The 15,573-nt window shown below is 37.0% G+C and overlaps 1 protein-coding gene across 4 annotated transcripts in view; it reads left to right on the top strand.

The window, feature by feature from the left end:
* KIF2A (kinesin family member 2A) overlaps positions 1–11,177 on the top strand; it is a 73,219-nt gene extending 62,042 nt beyond the window's left edge. For 2 of the 4 annotated variants that reach the window (XM_063295614.1, XM_063295613.1), the window contains exons 16-21: positions 1,027–1,094; positions 2,558–2,671; positions 3,247–3,397; positions 5,401–5,502; positions 8,375–8,510; positions 10,401–11,177. In XM_063295614.1, the coding sequence (XP_063151684.1) occupies positions 1,027–1,094; positions 2,558–2,671; positions 3,247–3,397; positions 5,401–5,502; positions 8,375–8,510; positions 10,401–10,486 (657 nt within the window). In that variant the 3' untranslated portion in view covers positions 10,487–11,177. The remainder of the gene's footprint in view (positions 1–1,026; positions 1,095–2,557; positions 2,672–3,246; positions 3,398–5,400; positions 5,503–8,374; positions 8,511–10,400) is intronic. The other 2 variants (XM_063295615.1, XM_063295616.1) reach the window with 1 other exon arrangement.
* Positions 11,178–15,573: the final 4,396 nt, after the last annotated feature.

Below are 15,573 nucleotides of genomic sequence, written 5' to 3'. Positions count from 1 at the left end.
GTTGTGCAAATTTTTGCCCTGGTTACTGGTGATAATACTCCAGCCAGTCAGAAATTACATACCTGCTTTTGAATAAGGCAGTGATGTTTGTGTAAAGGTGGCTGCTTCTTATGTTACAGCAGATTTATTTTAAAATAATGCATATCGATAAACACATCTTTTTATTGTTTATTTTATATCCTGCCTTTTGTACAGGAGCACAAAGCAGCATAAATAGTGCTTTCTTCTCTTATTTTCCCCTACTATACCAACCCTGTGAAGTAGGTTGGGCTGAGAAAGAGGGAATAATTGGCCCCAAATCACCCAGTGAGCTCCCATGACTGAAGGAGGACTACAGCCTGGGCATCGCTGGTCCTAGACCAGGACCTTAACCACCATACCACACTGGCTGTTTCATATGTACACTTTCTTCCCAGTACTTGTAGTCTGCCCCAATCCCAAGGGACACCAGGCAGCTAACAACCAGATAAAATTAAAAACAAATTAAAATCAAAATAGCCAAAAAGAAAAAAAAACACTAGTATCTGTGATGGCTAGTCATAATCAGCCAGATAAGAAAGTATATTGGAACAACACTACTTTTAATTGTTTTCTAAAATAAAATTTAAAACTTTAAACTTAAGCTTTTAATTACATTTACATTGTTAAAAAGTGTTTTCTTTTTGTTAACCTGAACAAAATACAAATGTCCATTTTCAGTGCTCATTCACACATTTCAGGGCTCATTCCACAATCATAATAAGACACGGTACAAGGTAATATTTAGGAACATGGTATGTTAAGATGTGAATCCGAGGGAGAAAAATGTACATCACAATGTGTGTTCATGAATAGAACAAGAAGATAGTGAACTGATTTGCTTGAAAATATTCTTACCCGTAACACTTGAAACGCTAATAGATGTTCTTTTGCAGTTAAAATATTAAAAACCAAATATTTTTTAAAATATTAATCCAGATCAGTGGAAATATATAACATTTGTTATCGTTGAAGAAAATAACTTCTGGTATTTTTTTTTCCTCTCAGATTGCTACTATTTCTCCAGGGATGGCATCTTGTGAAAACACTCTAAATACACTAAGATATGCAAATAGGTAAGATGAGTATTTGTTTCACATATTTATATAAACCTTAATTCTGGTGCTTTGCAGCTTTGCTTGCAACTTACGTTGTTAGACATATGTCTATACAGTATGTCACTAGAAAATCCAAATTTAACATGGAGGTTAAAAAAATTGAAGTACAAATAAACCATGAAAAAAAAGTTTGTTTTAATTTAACAACTTTTCCAAAAGAGGAGTTTAAAACTGAATCACTTTGGATACGTTCCTTAGATGCTCAGTGTATACTGGACTATTGGCCTCTTTGGATTGGGGTTGGAGTGTCTATTATTAATGTTCTTAGATTCTGTATATGCATCAAAATGCCTTAGTAGTAAATAGACTATAATATGAATATATGCCTCAGCAGATGACACCTGCTCAGGGCTCAGAAATTAAGCAGTGTGCCTAGTTAGTACTTGGAAGGGGACTGATGGAATATCAGGCCTATGGGACAGGTTAGGCAGGTTCAGGAAGAAGGTGGTATCAAACTACTTCTGAACTACCACCAAGAAAAGTACATGGACATACAGGTAGTCCTCGCTTAATGACCACAATGGTGACCAGAATTTTGGTTGCTAAGCAACATGGTTGTTAAGTGAATCCAACCCGATTTTAGGACCATTTTTGCAATGGTTGTTAAGCAAATCACATGGTCATTAAGCAAACCACGTGGTTGTTAAGCAAACTGCACAGTTCTGCATTGACTTTAATTGCCAGGAACCTGCTGGGAAAGTCAAAAATGGCTATCACATGACCATGGGATGCTGCAATGGTCATAAATGCGAACCGTTTGCCAAGTGCCCGAATCGCGATCACGTGACCATGGGGATGCCGCGATGGTCACAAGAGTGAGAACTGGGTCATAAGTTGGTTTAGCGCTGTCATAAGTCTGAACTGTTGCTAAACAAATGATCTTTAAGCAAGGACTTCCTGTATCTGAAGTCACCAGGACTGGAGCTTGCCTTGAAAGAGACTTAACTTATGTTTAATATATAAATTCTAGTTTTCAGTGAAGCACTTTCCAAGCATGTACAATTTCAAAATACTGGTGGACATCTAGTATGAATTGCATTGAACCCATACTTCGGAATGTGGGTCATTAACGTTACTTAATGTGTTACTTAAATCAGCAATATAGGCCACTAAATCTGCTATCTTTGTTTCTGTTTTTGGTTATTCAAAAGAATCTTACGTTCTGAAGTACTTGATGGGCCTTTGGTGGGGAAACTGAAACAGGGAGAATCTTTCTTCAGTCCCAGCCATTGACTTTTAAGTTGTTCAAGTCTCCACCTATTGACTTCAATTCCCTACTTAAAATTATTTTTCTCCCAGAGGTTTGCCAGAGGGTTTAGTCTAGATGGATTGTGAAGCATTTTGTACAGTTGCAAACATGATTTTCCCTGTTTTTACAAGAACCCTTTCTTTTAATTTGCTGCTGTATCTTGCTGCTGCAGAGTAAAGGAATTTGGAATTAGTCCTTCGGACATTCCCTTCTCACAGGGTAGTGGCAGTCGCTCTGATCTCTCTCCTTCCTATGAGTATGACGACTTTTCTCCTTCAATCACCAGGTCTACTTCATTCTTTACATGCAATGCTAATTTTTTGTGTTTTTTTTTTCTATTCTGATGTGTAATTTTACAGGCATACTTTCACTTACTTTCTCCCTTGAACCATCACTTTTTTTTTTTTTTTTGGTTTTCATTCAGTTTGACAGATGGTAAAACCGCATGGCCTGCAAATCATCTTCTGAATTAGTATTCACCTGTTCCAAACATTTCATGCCAAAGTTTTTTGTTTATCTTGATGTGTAAGAAGTGGTGATGTCACCTTTTTCGTACTAGGAGTTCCTCATCTGAATAATAGATGTACAATACTGGTTCATTCTATGTGTGTGTATTGTGTGTTTGCAGGTATATGGGAGAGATGTATGAAACGGTATAATTCAATGTGCTCAACTGCAATTTTCTAATTTTGTAATTAATATATTGTGATGGACTCCTGATACTAAGGACATACATGTTCATGAAGTTGACATCGCCACCATTTATGTAAATTGCCTGTAAATTGATGAAGTGATTTTTTTCCCCCTGCTTAAGTTGAGATTATACTAATTGTAAAATGAACACCTGTCTTACAAATGTAGAGTCAAGGAACTAACGGTTGATCCCAGTGCTGCTGGTGACATCCGTCCCATCATGCATCACACTCCAAATCAGATTGATGACTTGGATGCGCAGTGGGGTGTTGGGAGCTCACCTCAGAGAGATGATCTTAAACTACTTTGTGAACAAAATGTGAGTATCTCAGGTATCATAGCTCTGGATATGCAAATTATAGCTAATTTGTTGTGATAAAATTGTTTCTACATTAAATTATCTTGTTTTGCATACATTCTTCCTAAGTAAGCTTAGATTTTCCTGAATTCATGTGGGCTAGCAAAAACAATGCCTTTCAATATTCCATTTTGAGTTTCTTTGAGGGCGTGTACACATAAAGTATATCTAAAGTGTCTTTGATTAGACCATTTGGGATAAAAAACCCTCTGTTCTTAGATTAGATTTTTTTCATAGATTTGTATAAATGATCATTTGGGTCAGTAAACAAAAGAACACCGGAGCATTTTACTGTTTGCCGCTATGATTATTCTTGTTCACCAGATCAGTTTAGCTGACGTGAAAGGGATTGATGGAGCCAACATAAAAGAGTTACCTATACTTCAGATAGGAAGGTATGAGCAAATAAACTTGGTAGGAAATCTTCCTTGAGTTTTGAGTCCTCTTTTCTAGAGAAATGCATTGGTAGTGCCAGATTCATTATCTAAATCAGTGTTCCTCAACCTTGGCCACTTCAATTCAAGAATTCTGGGAGTTGAAGTCCACACAGCTTGAAGTGGCCAAGGTCGAGAAACACTGCCCTAGAGTCAATCAAGGAAAGAAGCAGCGCAAGATAATTATCAGCTGGAACCTGCGTAATGCTGGTGATATGAAAGAAGGAACCCCCCGCCCCCCAACTTCACACCTTGCTAACCAGGGAGTGAGTGAGAGCCTCCAAGGGCAACACAGTCTCTTCTCACATGACAACTTCACTGTTCCATCATTGTTTTTTCAGAATGTTCTTCTACTAAATGTTTCTTCACAATGGATTCTTTTTTTACAATTTAAGTCTATCAAAAATTGTACTGGACTCCTTGTGGTGGAATGCAGAGGCCCAGAAAAAAAAGGGAAAGAAAATAAAACTCCTTACCATCTTTTTTTTCTCTGATGACTTTTTTCCTCCAAAAATTGGGGAAAAAATGGATTATGAAATATTTCTCATTTTTAAAAAAATGATAATTGAGATGTGAAATAAATCAGTTTTTGTGTGGAAACAGATCAATTCAAGAACTAAGCCTACCATGTGAAAGAATAGAAAAAATTGCTTCAGTGCAAGCAGATCCTATTTTCACAAGCCCATGAAAATGATCAAATGATTAAATAAGGGATCAAAGGAAATAGAAACAGTTGACAGTAGTAGTAGTTTTAGATTCAGGAAATGAAGTTGATTAGACATTTTTTCATATTGCAGAGCATACTGTATATTCTTAGTCTTCCATATTTTTTTCAGAAAATGTCTGTTTTTGTATCAGTAAAGAATTCTTAGATTTCTTGGTTTTAGTACAAAGGTGATTATTTACTCTGTTTCCAACTTCTTTTCTGTGTGCTCTAAACAGACTAAAATGAAGGCTACATACCTTACAGCTCAGCTGCTTGTAGCTTTGTCTGTTCAAAACAGTATTTTAAAAACCCTTCAAGCAATAAAGTTACAAATATTAATTAAATAAGCATCACTTTTTAACCTTATAGATCAAACTTTTATAAACAAATCAAGCTGTACATAAGGTATTTAATTAAAGTAACAGGTAAATATATATTTTTTATATCTAAACATCTATTTTTTTCTGGTAAACTTTTTTTTTCCCCCATTGCTTCAAAATTTCTGAAATGTAGACATCTCAAATCTTGCCTAAGGATAATAGATTCAGGTGTTTAGCATTTGAATGACTCTGGGAATATTAAAGGAAGTGCAAAATTGTCATGACCATCCCTTGATGTTCATTCTACATGCTAGTAATCTGTACCACCAAGCAACAACAGCTGGTGTTGACAAATTATTACAGGATAGGTTTAGCATTGTATAGCTCCAGGTTGATAAAAGGGTAGTATATTTCAAAATGTACTCTGTCATTTCTCTCTTCAAAATGCTGCTTTGCTTTGACTTCGATTTTGAAACTCATACTGAGGTTTATTGTTTTTTAAAGGAGGAAGAAGTTTCACCACAGTTGTTTACTTTTCATGAAGCAGTGTCACAGATGGTGGAAATGGAAGAGCAAGTAGTAGAAGACCACAGAGCTGTCTTCCAGGTAAATGTTATATGGGACATTGCACAATATAAAACAAGAATCTCATGAAAAACTAGCTTGGTACAAATGTGAGGAGCATGGTAGTGGCCTGAATCATCTTACAGTTGGAGTAGTAGAGTGGATGCCCCTGCCAATCTGATGAGAGGGGAGTGGTTGGTGTGCTGGGATGGGATGTATGTCTGGTTTGGGGCACTGTCTGAGGTGACTGGAAGTACTGAGTGTTTAATACAGAAGCACCCCAGAAATCCAGTGGGACAGGGTTTTAAAGAAACAACCTCACCATCCTAAAGTGTCAGTTACTGGTTTTTTTAAATAAGAATTTTATTAAGTTGCAAGCAAAGATAAACGCTACAGAAAAACAAAAAACTACAAAGAAAGAAAAAAAACTAAAGTGTAGAAACACAAGAGAAAATTTTTCAAAGTTACAAAAAGAGGTGACTTCTGACTTTTAACAGCAAGCTTATACAAAAATTTTCCATAATCAGTCCCTTACGTTATATAAAACCAAAATCACATTATTTTGATACATCATTCCATTATAAAAATCACTAAATAGTATTCCCTCCCCTTATATTAAAAGAAAAAAATATATAAACTTCCTAATCAACTCCCCCCCCCAGATAACATTTATTTAATTATTTCTTTACTACACTATTCTATACATTCCTGTCTACTATAATAGAGATCAAACAAACAAACAGTAAATTGTCTGCCATTGTTCTTGATAATACAACAATTTCAATAATCTTAATCATATTAAACCCAAAACCAGACATTTTTATTGTACCTTAATAATCTTAATCCAGTTCACTAAAGATAAATGAAATCAACCAAATCCTAAAAGCAATCCAGATAAATATTCTTAAACCCTTATCCCACTTCAGAATAAACCAGTGCATTTACATATCCCCACAATGTGAACAGAGCTTTTTTAAAAAAAAAATCGAACAGCCCAATTGCCACCCTCAAAAACTCCAGACTTCTCTTCAGGAGACCTACTATACATAGTAACTCCTTCTTTTCCATGGCGTTCCACCAGAAGATCAATTTCACTTATGGCTTGCAACTTGTTCTCTCCCTTTAATTCCTTCAACTCGACTATCCGGTCTTCATTCAGCATTTCAACAGAACTCCCAATCTCACTCTTAGAAGAGACATTTCTGTTGCTGTTAAATTCCTCAGTTTCATCCACAAGATCCCCAACCAAGTGACACATTTTAGACATATTTTCCACAACGTCCTGAATGCCTTGTATAAAAACTTGGTAGGAATCAGAAAGAATTTAAAATCTTGTTGGAAGTCAGAGAAAGAAATCTTCCATGTCTCATGCAGTAGATTATAGTGCCCCCTAGGAGCTTAACCAGCAAAGGTCGAAGATATGAAAATTCTGGAATGTATTTACATAAGCGAAAGTGAGATGACAGTTTCCCCAGGGAAAGTAGAAGCAGAAAACTGAAAGTTCAAAACAGGCGATTCAGTGTGTAGGAAAATGCTAGTATCTTCAAGTATAGTACAAAAATAATAACAGGGAGACAATTATTTACTCTCAATCCTCCTTAATATTTGGAGGGAAAACAAAGTCCAAAACATAAAAAGAATTTTTAAAAAAAATTGTTCCCAAAAATAACAATATGCACCAAGAGAACCCGCTTCTCCTTGCTGTAGAAAGCCTCTGTTAGGCTATGCGTACTTAAAAGAAATATAAATTGGGTGATTTAGAAATGGGGTGGCCAGTCGTAGTGTCCCTTTAAGGCTACAGCGTGGCTTGGAAAATGGTGATGTCCCAGCCTCCCGGCTAGCTCTTACCAATCGAACGTGAACGCTGTTTGTGATCTTCTGGCTGCAAGCAGCTATCCGGAGGACAGCTGGGGTGATTCCAGGTGTTTTCCTTTTTCTGGAAAAAACACTCCTGGGCTTCAGGAAAAACATGCCTGAGCCCGAAAAAACTGCCGTGTTGTCAGTTCTGCCTGCTGAGCCCGCAGGCACAGCTGTTCAGTGCGCCATGTCCCCACCGGAAGTCCCTAAAGTGTAAGTTACTGTTGAAGGTGCTGGGACTTTCAGAAATAGCTAATGAAAGAGCATACAGATGTAAAGCTCATTGGCATGACCATCTCCTCAACGGTGCTAAAAATGTATTTTGAAGTCCCACTTGAAATATTTGAAAACTAGATCTGAACTAGGAACAACTTTTTCTTTTTACATTTGTGTCCAGTTTCCAAAATGCTTGAATTGATTTTGTTGATAACTTTGCAAAATGAGATTTGCTCAATTTGCCAGTTCTATAACAGTGAAACTTCTTGCATTTCTTTAAGCTAGCAAACTGCTTTCAGTATATGGTAATTATAAAGAAAGTTGGCAGTAGAATTGTTTCCTTATCCAAGGTAGATTTTGATATTTGATTTGGCTTTTTCAAACGGTTACTAAGTTTTTTATGACATAGCGGGAAGCTTAGAATTATAAGGGGTTACAGATAAAAAAAAATACTGTTCAGAAATTTTTTTTGGCTTTAATTCAAGATACATGAGCCAAGTAAAGTAGATGGGATTGCATCATGTTTTTCCTTTATTGCTTTTTATCTATATCTGCTTGAGCTTAATATCACAAAGCTAATACTATTATTTTTTGCCATTTCTGCTGCTCTTTAGAATATATTTTTAAAAAAGAATTCTAGAAGTTTAAAAATCATTTTTTGAGATAATTAGTTTGATATTAGCATTTAAATGGATTTAAAATTCTCTGGGAATTTTAACCCACCTTTTCCAAAATAATCTGATAATGTAAGAGAGACAAATAACCAATTGAGCTTTGTATCTGATCATTTCTTTTCCTTGAACCAATTATTGTATTCCTTTCTCTTCTTTGATGCTGCTAGGAATCAATTAGATGGTTAGAAGATGAAAAAGCTCTCCTGGAAATGACAGAAGAAGTAGACTATGATGTAGATTCGTATGCTACACAACTTGAAGCAATTCTAGAACAAAAAATTTATATTTTGACTGAACTTCGAGGTAGATGCCTTTTTTTGGAATGCTTTTTGTATATATGAGAATGTTATTAGACCAACAACTGGCTTGTTTTAGAATTTAAGGCATAATTGTTAAATGACACTATCTGATCTTCTCTCTCTTCCTCAGCACATTAAAAAAAATTAGGAAAACCTCATTAAGATCAATAAGCATACGTGTAAATGAAATTCTGGAAGGTACAATTTAAGATTTTTTGTTGAAATAATATTGTAGCCTAAGATCCCATTTTGATTATGATTGCAAATTAGAGGATAGCATAGAGATCTGTATGACTGAATGATATATGGTAACCATTTTTTTTTCACTTTCTCAGTACGTATGTGCCAAATTCATTACAATTTCAGTGAATACATAGTTGTTCCTGTTTCACTGTATTTTTTTTTCAAGCAATATGACTGTTGAAAGTAATCCAACCTCTCTCATGAAATTCTTCAAGGCCATATAAAAATGCCTGCCAAGCGGTAGCCACCTGAATGATGCTACTCTAAAAAGTCTGTAATTGGCAGGCATGTAGTGAGATAGATAGGCCCTGAAATAGGAATTCCAGGCTAATTACGGCTAAAGCCAACACTTTGAGCCTAGAAATCATCAGCATGTAGCAGAGTGGCTGAGCTTGTATGAAAGAAAGGTGGTGGTTTCACATCACCTCTCCCAGAAGCCCTCTAGGTATTCACAACCTGGCTCCACCTTCAGCTTTGGTTAGCAGCTTGGCAGTTCCTGTTGCTGCCACTGTCTTCAAGAGGCCCTTCACCTGGCGCCCTCCCTTAACCCTGGTATGTGAGAGGGCCCTCACAATCTGACAAAAGATAAAAATATTTTTTTTTAAAAAGGAAATATTTTCTATAATGTAATTTCCTGTCTGTGTAGCTTAGAAGTGTATGATTAAAGGTTTCAGCCCTTCCTCCCAGGTCAGTCTTCACTAGAGATAAACAAAAGCAGACCACAGAATGGCCCCCTTTAAAGCATTGGGGTGGAATTAAAGTTATTGCTTTAGAATTCAAGATTCTGTTAAAATAGTACAACTTCATGAATACACTTCTCTAACTTGTTCAGAGAAAAGAACAATAGGAGACTTTTGTGCAGTGCAGCAAAACAAAGATTAAAGTTGCCAAACATTCCTGGCTAAAAGCTTTTGCCTAGTTTTCCAGATGCAGCAGTTTTCCTCTTATTCCTGGACTTCAAGCTTCCTGGAGATTACACTAGGTTAATTCTGAGGTTGCTGGGGAGATGCAAACAACCCCAGTACTTTTCCCAGCCTCAGTATCCAGCTTCCCCCTCCTATTCCTCCAGTTCTGAGTTTCCCCTTTGCTTTAAAAAGGACTCAAGGTTTGTATCTCCAAAAGGGAGGAGTTGGGGTATTTCTCTGTAGCTTGTAGACTGCCATTCACAGCAGACCTATGTATAGATGACATACTCTGAGGGGAGTAATCCTAACACAACTGACAAGTTGGAACAGTGATTCGCTATAATCTGCAACAAGCCTTAGGTTGCCACAGTTCTCATTCATCTTTTGTATGGCCATAAGTAGTTTAGAAGATTTTGCTTCCATTTAATGTTAATGATTTACATCACTTCAAACTGTAATGTATATGAAGGTGTGTTGTTATTTAGTGATGGTCAAGCACAGTTTAGGATCTACATGTAAAATTTTGGTTTATTTAGAATGGAAGCAGAAGCTTCCAATTTTCTCTTCCTGGCCACACTGGAGGAGGAATAGGGAGGAGCTGAGCCCCAGGGGTCCCAGCAGCCTTCAAGTTCTCCTGACCCTACAGTTTAAAGATTATGTCTAAATGAAGCTATTGCCTCATGACTTGGGCATAGGAAGCACACTGAAATCATTTGATAGTGGTTTCCCATTTTGTTACGTTTTAGATAAAGTGAAGTCCTTTCGCACAGCACTACAAGAAGAAGAACAGGCCAGTAAGCAAATCAATCCGAAGAGACCACGTGCCCTTTGAGGCAAACTTCTGCTGCTAAAAGATGCCTGAATCTTCATTGCTATACCATGAAGCTGGTTGGAAATGAAGTAGTAAGAAGTCTCAACTACTTGAAAGATCTAAAACTTTTGAAGTGTCTATAGAAATGTTCCACTTCTTCCTCCCCCGGCCGACATTTCAGTTGTGTGGACTGCTCCTGAATGTCTGGAAAATGCATCTAGACCAGATAGCACAACCAGGTTTGGGAGCTGGGAAGCACTTTTGTTTCAAATGTTTTAACGTACTCAGATTGTGAATCTTTTATGTTTTGGAAATCTTTGCCAATTTTTTTAAAATAATGAAGTACAATGGTGGACTTGTAAAAACTTCACAGAATTTTGTTTCATTTATGTCAAGTTGTTGCAGAGAACAGCTGTGCAGTTTTGTATTTGCATGCATGCCCACCTCATCAGTGATTGTATATACCTCCTCTTCTAAACAGCTGTGCTTACCTCTGTGTTTTGTGCCTTGATCAAGGCAACCTGGTCCTAAAGGTCCTCTCTAAAGCACAGCTTAATAAATTCCACTCCTTATTTGTCAATGTAAATTACTTTTATTGTTTGTACATTTTAATGTGTGTTGTCTTCTTTTTCTTTTTGTGACTAGTTCTTCATTTCATAGTTATGTGCCATATCATTGATCTGGAATTAAAAACTGTCAGTGTGGATTGACAGCCATTTTTTTTTTTTCTCTGTACAAATCTGGAATCATGGTTTCTTTCAATACTGTAAAGCGTGAGTCTAACATCTTCTTTGTAAAGAACAAAACTATAAATTAGTGAATATGTAATAAAAAGGTTCTTGACTATGAAGGAGAGTTATATCTAGAATACAGATGTACAATATGTGTGCAAGTAAAGATGCAACCTGATCTCTACATATGAATAGAAGATATATCCAAGAAATGGGGTATCAAAATAACCCTTTCTCTTCCTAAAATTGGCTTTTTGATGCATGACAGTTTACGTGTGCATTAATTGTAGTCTGCAAGTAGTTAGTACTGTTGCTTTAAAAGAAAGTAGCTAATGTGTATCTTCCATTTGTACAGTGCCATCACCCAAAAAGTGGAGTCTATTAGTATCATTTGAGGATTGGCACAATATACACTCCACATGCTGAAAAAATTCCACGATGCCTGAAGCCTTCATAAATGGCACTGTGTGTCCAGCACTTTAAAGGTGGTGGCACTTCAATAGTTTTTCCAAATTGCTGTCCAAAAGAATTACCCTTTTTGTGTCTTTCCTTTGAAGTCAGATTTATTTAGGACTCTCTAGGAGTTATCTCTGTTCCCAAAATAGATTCCAGGCACTCACTTCAGGAACAAACATTACTTGAAACTGTTTCATGTTTTGTTTCTGGAACATAACCCATCTGTGCTGCGGCTGAGGGAAATACAGGGAAAGCAATGACAAGAGAGTGTAAATAAGCCAATGTTTTCAGTATTCAACACAATTCCCATAAGGTAGGCTGTGAAATCCCTTGCCATTATCATGACAAAGCACCTGTAAACATGAAACTGAAATAGCAATGTAGATTTTACACAGTTGTGTTTAATAAATTTAATTATGAAATATAAATTAGAAATGAGAATTTTCTTCTATGAGAGAACTATTAAGTGAGACTGAGTACTGGTGCACTCCTAATAAGAACTGGCCTTTTTTGCTGGGTAAAATAATTACATGTTTCCTTGAGCTGTATCAGTGACATTGGTGGAGACATTCATAGATATTTATAGACCATGTCTTTAAGTAATTATCAGCCCATTTTCTATTTCTTGGCACAGAATTAATCCTGTGGTAGAACCTTGAATTAATTTTGGTTGAGATTATACATCAACCAGGAAGGTAGTATATGCTGTGACATACACAAAAGATGTGTCACTATTTGCTGGATTCCTTACTAGCTTTTGAGCCCATTGGTTATAGCATGTCACCTACATGGAAATGGGAAGCCATTCTGTAGTATATCTTCCTTTCTAGAAGGCATGTCAGATAAGGGCTATAGGAGGCCATCTTTTTAATGGTATGTGGGGGACATACACAGTTTTCTTCAGTATGCTAAGTAATGTCTATTTGATTCACCTGAAAAGAAAATGACCCTGAATTTAAAACTTTACTCCTGTCCAAGATAGATGGGGGGGGGGAATTTAAGAGGATCTCCCAGTTTTAAAGGTAATTTGGAGGAAAATCTGGTCTTCAGGGAAAAACAGTATGATGACATGAGCACAATCAGAGGGAGGGATGTCTCCATTACATGCAGAAATATAAAAGAAGTAGCTGGCTGGGTGGTGGTAGTGTAAGCTTGGTTTGGCCAGTCAGCTCAGTCTTGAAAAGTGCATTGCATGTCACCCCCTCCTCACATTATTCAATTAAGCATATTGTATGAATAAGCTTGTGAAAACTGAGTAGGCTTTAGTACTAAGGATGTGAGAAAGGGAAGCAATCACAGAATAAGGATTTCTTGTGTATATACAGATTACATTTCAGTCAGAAATCTCCACAATAAGGATCAATGTTTTTCTGATTGCAGAACTGCTTCTAATTATAAGTACCTTCTAATTATAAGCACCTTCACTGCTGCCTTTTCAATGACTGCCCTCAAAGCCATTGCTGTTAGCAGTGGGAAACCAGTGAGCTAGAGGGAGAAGCCAAGCGTAAGAAACCATGATCAGGGGCAGAATCATGGGCGCAGAAACTTGTCACACACTGCCTCCCCTACTTAAAATCCCGCTGAATCTTGCAAAATGAAATCTATATAGAAAGGGGAGAAAAACAGCAAAAATAACAAACCCCCCATAGGATTATACATATATGTGAATGTGCATTTATAGACACCTATGTGATCTTAAAGAGAAATATAAACATTTTAAATATCTATATTCAATGTTTCTGTCCAGAATATTCTATCGAGAATACATTTACCCTTCAAAGCAATTTCCCATACTTTCAAATTACCCAATAACGACTCCCAGTGTTTTGCAATAATAGGCCTGCCAGTACTAACAAAAATTACTGGTTATGTTATGGCCACATGACCGTGGACACCACTGAATCTTCAGCCATGAAACAGATGAGCACCGCCCCCTAGTGTCAGACATGACTAAACAGGAACCTTTACCTTTAAACTAGCAGTAGGATTCTTTAGATACGTAATTTTCTCAATTTGTTCAAAAACTTTCAGCCAAAAGTGCTACTTGGATGCTACCTGTATGTATTGGCAGTTTGTATCCATTTGCTTACTATCCCACCAACAGCCTCTAGAATGATTACAGTTGATACACTGCAAATTTAATGAAGCATAATATCAGTTACAAATTATGGTTAATTTTTGATGGCTCACTGAAATCATTTTAAAAAAGTTTTTTTTTTAACTTTGATCAATTTGTTTAGAATCTTAATTTCTGGTCAGGTAAAACCTGGATGTTTTCTTTTAGACTTCTGTGTTAGAAAAAGCAAGTTGTTAAATTCAAGGTTGCATCTCCATGTTCTTGGTCAGGGTTTTTCAATCAGGGTTCCGTGGCACCCTAGGTTCCACAAGAGGTCACTAAGGGTTCTCTGGGAAATCACAATTTATTTAAAAACGTATTTCAAATTCAGGCAACTTCACATAAAAGAGGTAAGTTTCATTATTTTTAGTTTAAGAATACTGTTAATGCATATATAGAGGCCTACACATGAAACGAATGTAATAATTTTGTAACTTCTGGCCTATATTTGAGCCTGAATGTGCAGGGGTTCCCGGAGGCCTGAAAAATATTTCAAAGGTTCCTCCAGGGTCAAAAGTTTGAGAAAAGCTGCTCCTGGTTTTCTTTACAAGAGAATCATTGTACTTTGCTGCCACCTGGTGGTATTCCGTTCTGTTTTCTTCTTTGGCCAGAGGTGTGTCTCAACAACTTAAAAAAACATTAAGCCAGGAAAAAAAGCAAACCAGCTTTTAAAAAGCAGGAAAGAAAATTTAGAAATAGAGAAATATCGTAACTCTAGATCCAAGTAACAGAAACTTGTAGAGACACAACAACTGATCAATACCTGCTTACACTTAATCTATACATTGTATGAAAATTCCAACTGCAAGGTAAGATATAATGTGGCAGTTCAGCTTGTGGACCCAGTCCATACCATAAGAATAAAACAAGGCTGCATTATTGCCCCATTATCTCCAGGGTTAATTATGTCAGAAACAGAGTTCCATCCCTCAAATACGTAGGCAGGCATATAGCAGTGGTATTGTATACAGATGATGCTGTGATCCTGTTGCTAACACTGATTGGCAACAGTGAAAGCACTTTGATCTTTCTCTTCTGCAAGAAGCACCAGTTACACCTAATAACACAACAAAGGTCAGGATAATTAACAGGATTATTAATGGACATAGGCTTGAGCAGGTAGCTTAGTTAAACTATGGATGATGCTCCACTCATCTGAGAACTGGACAGTCCATCTTCTACTTGTAGCCCAGAAGGCTCAAAGATGCATTTCAGTTATTTTACCTTTTTTCATATGGGGGGAGCAGATTATATTCCAGCTGCGATGGGACTACTTGGTCAAGTTTCTGAAGAAACTCTTCCAAGAACTGAGTTGTAAGTCCAATGCAGCACTCCATTCAGAGGTGGGCCTAATAATAATAATAATGAGCCAGTTAGGTCTAATGGTTAAGGTGCTGGGCCCGAAACCAGGAGGTTGAAAGTTCTAGTCCCGCCTTAGGCATGAAAGCCAGCTGGGTGACCTTGGGCCAGTCACTTTCTCTCAGCCCTTGGAACGAGGCAACAGCAAACCACTTCTGAAAAAACCTTGCCAAAAGAACTGCCGGGACTTGTCCAGGCAATCTCAGAATCAGACATGACTGAATGGATTAGAAACAGAGGTAGAGCAGAAACTGCAGCTGTTTAGCTTTTCTCCTAGTTGCTAAGAGGAATGGGATATGATTGAGCTGGAAAAACAGAAACGTGAGCATGCAAGGAGACTGGCATAGACTCTTTGCTACTGTGGTAGCTGGAAGTTGGTTGCACAATCCCCACACAGCCCAACACCATAAATAATTTACCTCACAATACCACAGGTATTCATCCTT

Source organism: Candoia aspera, chromosome 2 (genome assembly GCF_035149785.1).
Source record: "Candoia aspera isolate rCanAsp1 chromosome 2, rCanAsp1.hap2, whole genome shotgun sequence".
Taxonomy (NCBI): Eukaryota; Metazoa; Chordata; class Lepidosauria; order Squamata; family Boidae; genus Candoia; species Candoia aspera.
Note: the sequence above shows the minus strand (reverse complement) of the source record. Positions and strands in the feature narration are given on the sequence as shown.